The sequence below is a fragment of the Bradysia coprophila genome, unplaced genomic scaffold (assembly GCF_014529535.1).
Source record: "Bradysia coprophila strain Holo2 unplaced genomic scaffold, BU_Bcop_v1 contig_70, whole genome shotgun sequence".
In the NCBI taxonomy this organism is placed as follows: Eukaryota; Metazoa; Arthropoda; class Insecta; order Diptera; family Sciaridae; genus Bradysia; species Bradysia coprophila.
Window position 1 is genome coordinate 1987526 of NW_023503941.1, and position 13374 is coordinate 2000899.

The following is a 13374-nucleotide window of genomic DNA, read 5'->3' on the forward strand; positions in this document are numbered from 1 at the left end:
AGTTCTTTCAGGTCTTCAGCGTTTTAAACTGACTTTAGCCGACACTTAAGCCGCCGCCGCCAGTTTAACTATACGACTCGCCGTCCGTCATATCCTTTTCTCTTTGTGTGTCCGTCCGAGTGTTAAAACTAGCATCCTAACATTTCATTTTTCGTATTTTAAATTCTAAAATTTAAATTTTTTTTTTCTCTTTTTTGTTTGCTTTTGTTTTTAGCGAGATAAATATCTATAGAGAGAGAGAGTGAGATTATACTTAATTGTGATGAATATTTTTTGGTCCAACAATAAATTAGGGTTACATTTAATAAGTAAAAGTGGGAGAGACCTTTTCGCATCTTCTTTTTCACATCCTTTTTCCGGGTCAACTTTCATCTCCCCGAAAAAAAGACCGAAAAAAGAATTCACGAAAAATTAATAACAATCTGGAAACGGAATGTCCCATCACCGTTCCACTGCCTTCTGCGCAGCTCTCGGCCTCCCACACTCTCCTTAACAGACTGGATGTCTCAATTTGTTGATCGCATTGGATAAATGTAAAATTTCTGTGTTCATTTGTGATACTAAATTGTCCAATTTATCCACCGAGTCCAGCACTTCAACGCGTTCGGTGTGTGGATTGAAACGCACTTCGAACGGACGCGACATTGTGGACACCCATCGACGGAATTTCTCTTTGGCATCTTCGAAACTTTCGGCCACATAGTAGATCGGCTGATATTCCTGATCCTGATAGGTTTGAACGGCTGTCGACGCTGGTTCGAAGGGACGCAGTTCCGGTTTGTCGCTGAGTGCGTTTAGCAGTTCACCGTACGAGGAGAGCAGACCGGCACCGTATGCTTTGACGTCATCGCATCCGGCCTCTTTGCACAAACCGAATTCGACTGTGAACCAGTATACCTGGCAAGGGGGAAAGGAACAATAAACAATTTGGTTTGATGTTTTATGCATGGAAAAGTGATTTCATTTCGCTTATGATTCGCTAGACTTCAACATGCAATAGAGTATGACTAGCTTAGTCGTCGCCATGGCTTGATGTTGGCAAAAGTAATTCTTTAAAGCTTCCGAGGAGTTATGAACTTGTATTGCACTGTCTCTAAGATAGAAACGGTTGCAAAGATCGTGTCGCTAATTCTGTTGTTGATCTGGGTGTTCTAATCTCGATTCTAATAAGAAATTTGCAAGGCCAAGGCATTTGAAGTTGAACACAATCTGCATGAATTCGTCGATCAAAATGATCAAAATTTGAAATACTAGAGTACCCATCTGCGTGTACTCGGTATACCCGGCCGAACAAAATCAAATGCATTACATCAAATCGATATAGTGCCATGGTTCGCTAACTATCGATACCTTGTGTTAATTAGCTAAAACATTTTGTTTTTCCTTTCAATTTTTTCCAACAATCACTAAATGGTGACTAATCATTTACAAACAATGCAAAACCATTGTGTCCGGTCTAAAAAACCACATGCGCCACATGCTCAATGTGCTTGCATTTTGTGTGACTTTTCAGTCGATTGTGCACTGTGCAGTTTAGCCTACATCAACGTTGGTTGAACATGCGCATGGTTTTTGAACTTCATCGCTAGTCGGTGTAAATACAAGAAATCTAACAACAACGACCTTCGATCATGAAACTGTTGGTGCAGAAAATACATTTTTATGCATCCAAAATGTATGCTACACACCGACCGCGGTGTTACAAGCGCACTTCGTCTTATATATTCAATCTATTCAAAACAATGAACAATCTAACGCGTGTTCATGAACTTCACGAATGAAACGAATCGTTGCTCAACTAGAGACTACTTTTTCTACAAAAGCGACAACACTTCTATTGGTTCCACTGACTGGTCTCCAATCGAAAACCATTCGAATGTCGTTCTAGATAATTATTCGAATGCAGCAAGACGTGCGCGGATTTTAATTTGTGCTTGCATATATGTGCAACATGAGACCATAAATATAGCGAGCTGCTGTTGGGTAATATATGTATCGATCCAATACTTACGGTGGATAGTTTTTCAATTTCTTCATCCGATGCACCGAGTGAGGCAAGTCCGATCTCTTGCGAGAATTGTGCGAAATTTGGGTCAGCCAACAATGGCATGTGACCTAATAGTTCGTGGATGCAATCGCTGCAATGAAACAACAATAAAATTGGTTTTAATTTTTTTTGTTAAAATGCAAGTGATTTGAGAGTTGATCCTTCTTAATGCAACGAAATTGCTTTCTCGTATATTGAATGCATTTCCAGCTCCCATAAGTGCTGAGATTAATATCAATTTCAAAGGAAATTCGCTTAAACTCTGACTACATGGGGGCTTATTATAAGCTGATTAAAGCGGAGGAAAAATGAAAATCGAATTATGAAATGGGATAGAACAGTTCTATGACGATAACGGTGACGGTGACTATAAATAGCAAATTTGATTAGCTCAGAAAAAAAAGGAAATTTATTTCGTTGGACGAATCTCTACACTGTCAACTACTCTCTCTGTGCAAGATTACCACGGTGGGGCTGAACGAACTTTAAATAAACATGTCGACTTCCATCTCGGTTCTTTTCATAGCTGAGTTAGGGGGGGCGTGTACTATCCAACGGCACATGTTGCAGGCGCAACCGCTGAGCCGTTTCTGAGAACTAGGAATATCGTCGCCTGGCTCCGCGGAAGTTGCTGGACCAGTATTTGAAACTGGAATCGGTAGGGGAACAAATTCTAAGAACAACCATGTAAAAATTATTGCTCTCGGTCATTTGGTCGCAGAGCAATAGAAGCTGAAAGTCGAAAATTCCACCTCTTCAAGGAGTGATGCCTCCTCGACGAAGTTCCCGATCCAGCACTTTAATAGCGTTTCTAGACAAAGTTAATGTGCTCTTTCGAATGACAATAAATTTTTTTTGAAAGTGGTCTCTTTTGGTACATTTTGCCTTGCCGGTTGAAATATTACACAAGGCACAGACGACTTTTTGCCGGTCTGAATGGGAAAGCAGAGTGCCTGCGGTGGAGGCAGATTTAGTCATGTACACAGATGGATCTAAGACGGAAGAAGGAACGGGAGCTGGAGCATACTCAGAGGAATTGAATTACCTATGGGAGAGTTCACTACCGTGTTTCAACCTGAAGTGATACACATATGTGAAGGTGTGCAAGAGATGATCCGTGCTGGATAAGAGAGTGTTGATTTGCACGGACGAAGAGTCGTGAAAAGAATTCAAGATTTCATCAGGTTTAGTTCTTCAATGTTTCTCATAGGTAGAAGTCACTGAAGTCAATGAAGTCACGCCTGCTTGGGTACCGAAACATTCTGGAATATTGGGGAACGAAAAAGCCGACGAACTAGCCAGAGATGGGAGTAGTATGAAATTCATTGGAGACGAACCAGGAAGATGCACAGGTCTGTATGAAGCTCCGATGCAAAGCGAAACGGAAAGGATCCAACAAATTATTTGATAATGTTTTGGCATGCGACCACGATCTCCTCAATAAGACCTGTACTCCCTTCGATTGTCAGTGCGAGTCTGAGACAGTATCATTCTTATTTCACACGAATTTCGTATCCGGTACAGCAAAACAAACGATTCGCTTTCAAACCACCTCACGTATGACACAAAATCAATGCGAGTCTTTTGATCTCTGATGGCCATGAAAAGGAAATTTACCAGAAAGCGTACAGGAAAAGCAATTTCCATGCCAGCAATTCGATTATTTTATCATAAAGTGCGAAGATATAGTCAAGTAGTGCGGTGCCTTCTTGCATACTGTATAAATATCAACAGCAAACATATTGTCTTTACGTATAGCATCAACCCCAATATCGTCGCAAAGTTTCGTGTTGGAAAATCAACGGAAGCAAATGTGTCACAATTATTAATTGAACGTTATAACAAACGAGAAAATTGATTTATAATCGTAAAATGGAGATGTAAATAATGACAACAACAACAACAACATACTGGAGGCACTCTGGAGGCTAAACTTCCAATTAGAGATGTGCGGGCCGCCCGAAAATGTCGAGCCGCCCGGGTTTTTATCCGGCCCGACCGGGCCTGGGCCGGGCGGGCTTCAAATCTGTCGGGCCGAGCTTGGACCGGACCTAAAAAATCAAATTTTTGGCCCGATTTTCAAAGTTTCGCGCACTTTTTTATATGAAATTTGCTTTCGGGCCGCCCGAAAATGTCGGCCCGTCCGAGTTTTTATCCGGCCCGATCGGGCTTGGGCCGGACGGGCTATAAATACGTCGGGCCAGTTCGGGCCGGGCTTTAAAAATGAATTTCGGACCGGGCTTCGGGCCGGACGGGCTTCAAAAAAACATCGGCCCGCACACCTCTACTTCCAATAATAATTTGCTTTAGAGGTTAATGGGTCAATCAAGTGGCACTTGATATCGTTTGTTATAAGTATATGTGTAAACATATCCCGTGAATCCTTTGCATATCGGAGGGTTGGAAACGTTCGATCGCATCGGATACAAAATTGAATTTGAAAAATAATTTCAAAAAAATAATCATCTCGTCTTGCCTGGCAGAGACTGGACTCGCTGTCGAGGTATTACGATTTTCATTCAATTGCAACGCTTTCGCCTGTTGTATAGCCTATATGGCATAAAGTACACGTTATGCTCGAACGTCGTCTTTTCTGGCGTACAAATTATATCAAAGAATTTCCGTTTCCATTTGATATGACAAAGTGGGAACCGAAAGACGGAAAGACGAAAAGAAACTTTGCTAATTAGTTTAACATTGAGACCGAGAGCATTTCACAGACAGACAAAAGAATATTATTCAGCTGTGGAATTGGAAAATGGAAAGCTTTTAACGAACATTCCGATCTATTTTCATCGAATCATTCTTTGAGCTCTTTGTTCAATGATTTGCATTTAGCCAAATTAAATTTCCGTGGACAGAGCAACCGTTTGTGAACGGGCAACCATGTCACCAACGTTACGATTTTTTTTTCTTTTTGTTACAAATCAATCGAAAATATTGCACTTACGGTTCTGGTGTATGGTACGGTGAGTTGACGTGTCGCACGTATTGGGTACTTTGGAAAATTCGGAAAGCCAACGAAGCCAAGAAATCGCGAGCGGTCAATAAGCCAGCGGCCGGTCTTAGTGTGAAACCGGTATTTTTGCGCAAGAAGTTGCTCATGTCTTCCAATTGTGGGATTTGATCTTCGCGGAAGATTCCTTCGCTTTGCAATTTGGCGAAAACGTGTCGGTATTCGGCACACGCATGCTTTGGCATCAAATCCAAAACGATGCGGAAAACAGCGCCCCAAGTTTTGTGCTCAACGTCGGTGTAGTCGATGTGGGGAATGGCATCACCACTGCGATTTGTAAGAGAAAAGGATTAATTTCCGTTTCGCTAGAAGCGCAAGACAGTTCGTCATTACTATTTGTAGGCGAATGCAATCTCTGCAATGTGTCTTCTACGTTCACGGTAGACTTTGTCAGCGAATCCGGGATGATTCATGTCCAATTCGGGTTCGTATTTGGTCATCAAATGGTTGCAATTGTCCAATTCGGATGCATGCTTTGGGAACCACGGTGCCTTCACACTGATATTATCTTCAGCCACCAAATTAACGCCGCCAAACGATTTGGTTTGTCTCAGTGTACGGATCAATTGCAACAGATTCACGCGCGACATATCCACCTTGACCAACACATCATACTGGACGCCTTCTTCGCGCGAGGCACGTGATTCCAAATGGACGATGGCTCCGTGATGTGTCTCAATGGATTTCAGGATGCGGCCCAACGAGCTCATGCCGTCACGAAGACGAACAATCAATGCGGCACGTTGAACGGCCTGTTCGGCTTCGGCTGAGGCAGCAATGGCATTGGACAGAACGACCTCTTCTTCAGTCAAACCTTCATCTAAAATGGAATGGAAATTTTTGGGTATTGAGAGAGTGAGAGACGTACAGGCTAGAATAGTTTGAACAGTCGATCATCCATTCGGTGTGAAATGTTAAAGTGTAAGCTTTTAGGAATTGACAAAAGGAAAAGAAAATCAATTTTTCACCCTCCATTAAAATCCACTTTATATTTTCATAAATGTAAGAGAAATGCGTCGGAATAAATTCATTGGGTTTTATACCTTACGCTGTGGCTGCCTCACATTATATGTTCCCATATACATGCTATACATGAATGAGATGGAGATGATGATGATGATGTGAACACGAGAAAAAAAAAGATTTTTTTTCCCAACTGTACAATGGAAATGGTAGAAATGAGTCGAATAGAAATATAAATCCCTTCATCGTAAAACATTGTCGCTGATGGGAGCGTATAAGTTCATAACCACTTTATTTTATGGTTGACTTATGGTCAGTCTTATGGTGTGTGTGTGTGTGTGTGGGTGTTTGTGATCGGATTTGTGTAGCTTAATAAGCACCTAAGCTATGGCAGTTTCATGAAAAGTGCCAAAATATTCATCTGTTGAATTACGTTGATGGGGTGGGACTCGTAGGAAGTCGGATTTGACAGGTACATCCAGGTTAACTTTATCATGTATGAGTTATGAACCTGTTCCAACTCTGTAGGTGTAATCCTGTAGATACTGTAGAAAATAGTTGGCGGGACATTTCTACACGGTCAATATCTTCACGAACGATGTTATCGTTCGAAAAATGATAATTATCATCCTATGGACGATTATATCATTTTTCAGGCGATAATATCGTTTTTCGAACGATAATATCGTTTTTCGAACGATAATATCGTTTTTCGAACGATAATATCGTTTTTCGAACGATAATATCGTTTTTCGAACGATAATATCGTTTTTCGAACGATAATATCGTTTTTCGGACGATAATATCGTTTTTCGGACGATAATATCGTTTTTCGAACGATAATATCGTTTTTCGAACGATAATATCGTTTTTCGAACGATAATATCGTTTTTCGAACGATAATATCGTTTTTCGAACGATAATATCGTTTTTTCGAACGATAATATCGTTTTTCGAACGATAATATCGTTTTTCGGACGATAATATCGTTTTTCGGACGATAATATCGTTTTTCGGACGATAATATCGTTTTTCGAACGATAATATCGTTTTTCGGACGATAATATCGTTTTTCGGACGATAATATCGTTTTTCGAACGATAATATCGTTTTTCGAACGATAATATCGTTTTTCGAACGATAATATCGTTTTTCGGACGATAATATCGTTTTTCGAACGATAATATCGTTTTTCGAACGATAATATCGTTTTTCGAACGATAATATCGTTCGGACAATATTGACCGTGGAGAAGAGTCATCTTTACAGAAAATGTCTGGTTATGCTGGTCTGTCTTATAAATTGTATGGTAAGTCAACCGAACAGACGTTTTCTATTCATTCCGATTGAAAATTGAACTTGATTAGCTCATATTCGAGTCATATTGAAAGCTATTTCAGGCAAACAATCGATTGTTCTTCGATTGAGTGAAGTGAAGAGAATTCCCTTCAACGACCCGACATTCCAGAAAATAATAATTTCTGACATGATGGATGTGTTGCGGTGTATTATGTTGTAATGAGCGTGTATTATATTGTGTCAAGTGTGTACTTTAACATCTCTCTCATGCCAAAACACCTTCGCTATCCATCACACACACTCGCACGTAACAAAACCAGGGCTGATTTTGGGGAATTTTGATTCTGGAAAATGCGGAATAATTGGGAAAACCATCCGGAAAATTCCGAAAAAGAAATTTGAATTTTTCGGAATCAAAATTCTCCAAACGAGCCCTGAACAAAACCAACAATAAATAGACAATTTACCTTTGGATTCGGCGTTAAAGTGTTGATCATGAACTTCATCTTTATAAGCTGCTTCAATTTCAACTAAACATTTTACCATGCAACATAAATGAGAGAAAAAGGAAAAAAAGAAAAAAAATATTTACAAAACAAATTCCTTCTATACATGCAAACTAAAAAAAAATTACCATTATCAACAACCGTTTCCTCTTCGGACGCTTCATGTTCCTCATTTTGAATCTCAATTTCAATATTTTCAACTGATAAAAAAAGAAGAAAATCAGAAAAATTCTCCGGTTAAAAATAAAAATTCAAAAACTAAAACGGAAAATTTGAATTTCTACCTTCAGGGACTTGATGGTCAACTTGAGCTTGAATGACACAGTTTTCTAATGCTGTGTCTGTTTCATTATTTTTTTTTGCCAAATACATCGAATTTTACAACAAATTCCAACCAAAAGTATTAACAAAACACCAACCAAAAATTAAAAAAAAAAAAATTCGATTAACAAACGACGTGAAAGTTATTTTGTTTTGTAAAAAAAGTTAAAAAAAAACTTCCATGCTGGCAATAAGTATAAGAAAATAAGAAAAAGAATTTCCAACTTACCGTTAGCCTTTTCACGGGCTTCCTCAAGCACAGATTGCTTGGTCTGCTTCACAACGATTGTCTCGAAACGAGCATCATCAACAAGCGAACGACGACGAGATGGATATCCATTCTGAAATGTACGGAAAGAAAAATTTTCAATTTTTTTTGTCCCAAATTTGAGGGCAAAAAATTAACAATTTTGGTCTAATCCGTAACTTTTTGACGAGTTTGACAGCTGTCATTTTTCAAATCTATAGCTTTTCATCGTAAAATGTGGGACAGAAAATGGGGTAGTTTTGTTTATGGAACTCTAGAACTCGGTCTATTTCCATCGCTTTGAAACCAACACCAGAACACCGTCAATTATTGTAATTTTCAAAAAACGATTTGTATGGCACATCAGCCAGCCAGGTCTTTCAATAAAAACTTTCCCTCTCGTATTTGTTTCCTCTGTAATCTTGATAGAAATTCCCTGAAAACTCTCTGTAAGTTTCCCAAATTCTTTGACAGAAATCAATTCTGTTTAGGAAATTGAATTGCAATAAAGTGCACATCAGTGCGCTGATTATGCCTGATTGCACTCAATCAAATGATTTATTGAGTGACCTGATGAGTCACAAAAATGTTATTAACCGAAATGTTTGCATTGTTTCCAACGAAATTGATTCAGTCGTTTTACTCCACTTAATTGTCGCTGAATCATCTGTCGCGTTGAAAACTGGTGTGTAAAATGTGGTTCGAAACAAGTTGTAAGTTGAACATTATCAATGCGCAACCTTAGCATTAATTACCGTTTAACACATCGACAACGACATTTTATTCACTTAATTAAATGGAATTGTTTCAGAATTTCATAGTTTAATCACAATAAGGTAATATCATGACGGCGTTCCATGCGTGTTTGAATTAATGAAGAAAAAAGAATTTGTGTTCGTTGACATTGAAAACGAAACGAAAAGTGTTTTATTGATGCCTGAGAAGCGTACGCATTTTTTTAAAAAACTTTGATTTACTTTAAATGCTCCACTTTGTCAATGGTCAACGTCAGCGATAAACCAATTGAATTTTGCGTTCGCCTAATGTGTAATTAATCAAATTGCGAATTAAGCTCAAATTTAGTCGGTAATGTGGACCAAGGGTAACGTATGGCACAATTCCATCGACCCAGAAGAAATGGTAAACATTATGGTCGTGTGGTCTGTCCGGCTAACATTACTGTACGTTCTGAGGATCGAGTGTGTAAAGCAAATAGTAGGTTACATTGGATGCTGCGAAAGTAACTGATTACATGACGTAACAATTTTGGGATAAAGGCAAACTCCCAAGTGTGTTTCTGAGCAACAAGCTTCAGTAACTGCCTTTTCGACAAATGTATAGTTTCTATATCCGAGCCGAGGCCAGGTATTCAACCCCAATATTGTCGAAAAGACAGTTACCGCAGTATGTTGCTCAAAAACACACGAGTGACTCTGTGAGTATTACAAAGTTGTTTCCGAAGTAATGAAGTAATAGCATCCGATGTATTCTTTGCGAGAGTTGATTACCAAAATAGTCCGACCTGTAATCGATCATTTCCGCAAGCGGCAAATTGCTGCGTAATGGAACACTTACGCATGTGACAGGCAGTAAAATGCATTTTTTGTGTTTTATTCAAAGAGTCATTTTTCCATTGGAGCCTGTGTAACGTTTATGATCTTGTGATCGAATCAAGATTATATGCACAATGTGGCTCCGGACGGTGGGGACCTTGATTGTTATGTTGCATTTTTAATTTCGGATATAAATTAATAGCAAAATGTAGTTTGTAACCTTGATTGATTGGACGTTTGGCAGTGGAACTGCAGTGTCTGTCTGTGTGTTTGGCTTTTAGTATCCCAATTTTTGAGTTAAAACTTTTATTTTACGTCGTCGACGATGTGTTTATAAACGGTTGGTTGAATGATTATATGATCGACGCATAATAACTCGTGTGTTGATTTAAATTTTTTTTACCGTACTTTTATGACCGACTAATCATTTTGCCATATAAAATTGATTGAAAGAAAAAAACGGTGATCAAATATTGATTTAACTTAAGAAATCTTATTACTCTGCGGCGGTGAGTCGGTGTGGAGATGGAAATGGTGTACGTGATGATGTACAAGAACTTTACATTTTTGTTATTTTTCAATTTAATTTTGTAAAAATTATTTTCTTTATAATTACACTCTGGGTGTATTATGGATTATTCAACGATCAATATTGATTTAACGAAAGTAATCAATATTTAGTGAATTAAGAAGGTCAGAGTGGTGTGTCGTAGGTTTTATTTTGTAAGAAATGAAAATTTTTTTTTACTTTCGCTGGAAAATATCCATTTACTTTCTGTGTGGACGCACACATCACTTTCGGAGCATACGTAACATACTCTTCGAGATCTGTGCGTTTAATATTGTACAATTGGGATCTTTCTGTTTCTGTGAGCCGTTCTTTTACTTTGCACAAATTTAAGAACGAAGTGACTATTTACACCCGGGTGCAAATAGTCTAAATTACAATATTCACTCCCGGGTGCAAATCGACCATTATAATGATGAGGCGACATAACTACACGGTCAATATCGTCAGGAACAATATTATCGTTTTTTAGACGATAGTATCGTCTAAAAAACGATAGTATAGTTTTTTGGACGATAGTATCGTTTTTTGGACGATAGTATCGTTTTTTAGACGATAGTATCGTCCAAAAAACGATACTATCGTTTTTTAGACGATACTATCGTCTAAAAAACGATATTATCGTCCAAAAAAATTTCATCCAGGACGATAATATCGTCTAAAATTATAAATTTTAAAATATTTTCAGGACGATATTATCGTTTTCTTAACGATATTATCGTTTAAAAAAACGATAATATCGTTTTTAAACGATAATATCGTGTTTTTGGACGAAACTATCGTTTTTTTGATTATACTATCGTCTAAAAAACGATACTATCGTCCAAAATACCGATAATATCGTTCCTGACGATATTGACGGTGTGGAAATGTCCCGCCACCGAAATATTTTACTGCTCGATTAACTCGCAATCTATGAATTAATGTCACAATCAGTAACATAACATTTTAGCAGGTAGATCCAATTACAATTCGGTTCTTTTATCGAAAAATTATTATTGAAAGGGGGTGACAGGTGCTCAATCGTCACTCAATTACATGTTTGGTTATTATATACAAATACAATTCAGTCCTTCACAGTTTATGATTTTGTCTATATGAGATATGCACTTTCAAGTGGACATAAGCGCCAGAGTGGAATAAAATCACACAAAAAAATTAACGAATTCAGAGTCATTTGAATTTTATGTGAGCAGCTTGTAAAGCCTTTTGAACTTTAGTGCTCGAAGTGCTAACAATGGATTAAGCTCTGGATGCTTGTTATAATTGAAATGAATCTGTGAAGTTGAAATTCATGCCAGGCCAGAGATTAGTAGATGGGAGATTTTCGAATCAAATTTAAAAAGTTTTAGTTTAAAAAGGGAGGTCAGAACTTTGACAAAATGTTTTGATATGAAGAGCGCTATTTTCTCTGCTCTGATATTTTAATGGCGAGTCGTTGACGAGGATTTAAAATTGAAAACTGAAAGTGGTCAGAGGCAAAGCCTCTTTATGTTTGCGATATTCTCAAAAATTATTTTAAAAATGAGAATCGATTTCGGTGGGTAAAAGACATAAAAAAAGAGTCGAAACAAAACTATCAGAAAATGGTGAAAATAAGGAAAAGAATTGGAAATTTTAACGAAAAGTTCTGGAGATGAATTTGTCCGAGACAAATGAAATTATTAAATTTCTGAGACAAAGTTCTTGATCTGAATTTTTGTTATCTTCTTATTTTAACTTACCTCGATGCTATAAGATTTTTTCATAGCGAACATTTCGCGATTTTTTTGAGCTGCTGCTACGGCCATCATTTTTGCAAATTTTCTTTTTTTTATTTAAATTTAACACAAAAGATAAATTTCACTGGTTTTTAATCAGCTTAAATTGCCTGATCACTTTAGGATTCACTGCGCTTTGTTTTACAATTTAAAATTTTCAAAATTTCTCGTTTAATTCAGAGAAATTCTTTAGAATTTGTGTCTATAATTTGCTCCTTTGGATTTTTTTTGTTTCAAATTTTACACGACCACTGGCTTGTGACTGAAAGCCTGTTTGTCCACAAAATTTTAATTTTTTATTTTCAATAAATGAAATTAAATGAAAAATAAAATCACTTTGACTTGACGAAGCAAAATAATTACGACAAATTCTCTTAGCAAATGCAAGCAAATCAATGCATGAGTCTCCTTGTTTGCAAAGACTTTAAATACCAAACCGATTGCCGAGTCTAAACAATATATTCGATGAGAGACCCCTACCACCTATCCAACAAAATTTTTTTTTTGCTCGTATCCAACAACAATCCCAACTCCTTTCCATTCATTGTGTTGCGACAGCACGAGGTGAATATGATGTCACGCGTGCGTCACAAATATATACCGGACGATGATTGGCTATACGAATGGGAATTTATATCTATAGATATAAACAAAAACAAAACCACACGCACACAACGGTGCAGAGCAGCGCTAAAGCATAATAAAAGGCATAAAGGTAAACATAAAAATCGAAATAAAAAAAAAATTATTTTGTTCTTAGATCGTCTGTATAGCGGCTGATATACCTTCACACTCAGGCATATTCTCAGTCAATTAATTAATTTGCTAAGAAGAACATTGTTCTGTTGCTGATGGTGAATCAACGCGCTCATATAATGTTCAACACATTATTTTAGCGAATTGGTAAAATGAAAAGCACACACAGAATGAACATTCCCATGTGTAGAATATGAATTTCGGTGTATGTCGTGTGTATGTGCGTAATTTGAGAGCGATGCAATTCTGGGTTTTCACCACTCACGTCGCTAGTGTTTTTCCCCTTTTCCGAATCAACAAAAAAACATCTTTTTTTGAATACAAAAACCATCTTTTTA

At 37.6% G+C, this 13374-nt stretch overlaps 1 protein-coding gene across 3 annotated transcripts; it reads right to left on the bottom strand.

The window, feature by feature from the left end:
* Positions 1-12686, bottom strand: LOC119083661 (tyrosine 3-monooxygenase). 3 transcript variants are annotated; one of them, XM_037193441.1, is made up of 9 exons: positions 12245-12686; positions 8382-8493; positions 8116-8172; positions 7960-8031; positions 7793-7855; positions 5397-5883; positions 4998-5330; positions 2012-2138; positions 1-897 (listed from the first exon to the last, which is right to left on the bottom strand). In XM_037193441.1, the coding sequence occupies exons 1-9, from the start codon at positions 12311-12313 to the stop codon at positions 490-492; spliced, it is 1728 nt and encodes a 575-aa protein (XP_037049336.1). In that variant the 5' UTR covers positions 12314-12686; the 3' UTR covers positions 1-489. The 3 variants fall into 3 exon arrangements, with proteins under 3 accessions (XP_037049336.1, XP_037049337.1, XP_037049338.1); XM_037193442.1 differs by lacking the exon at positions 7793-7855; XM_037193443.1 differs by lacking the exons at positions 7793-7855; positions 7960-8031; positions 8116-8172.
* Between the last annotated feature and the right edge of the window lie 688 nt (positions 12687-13374).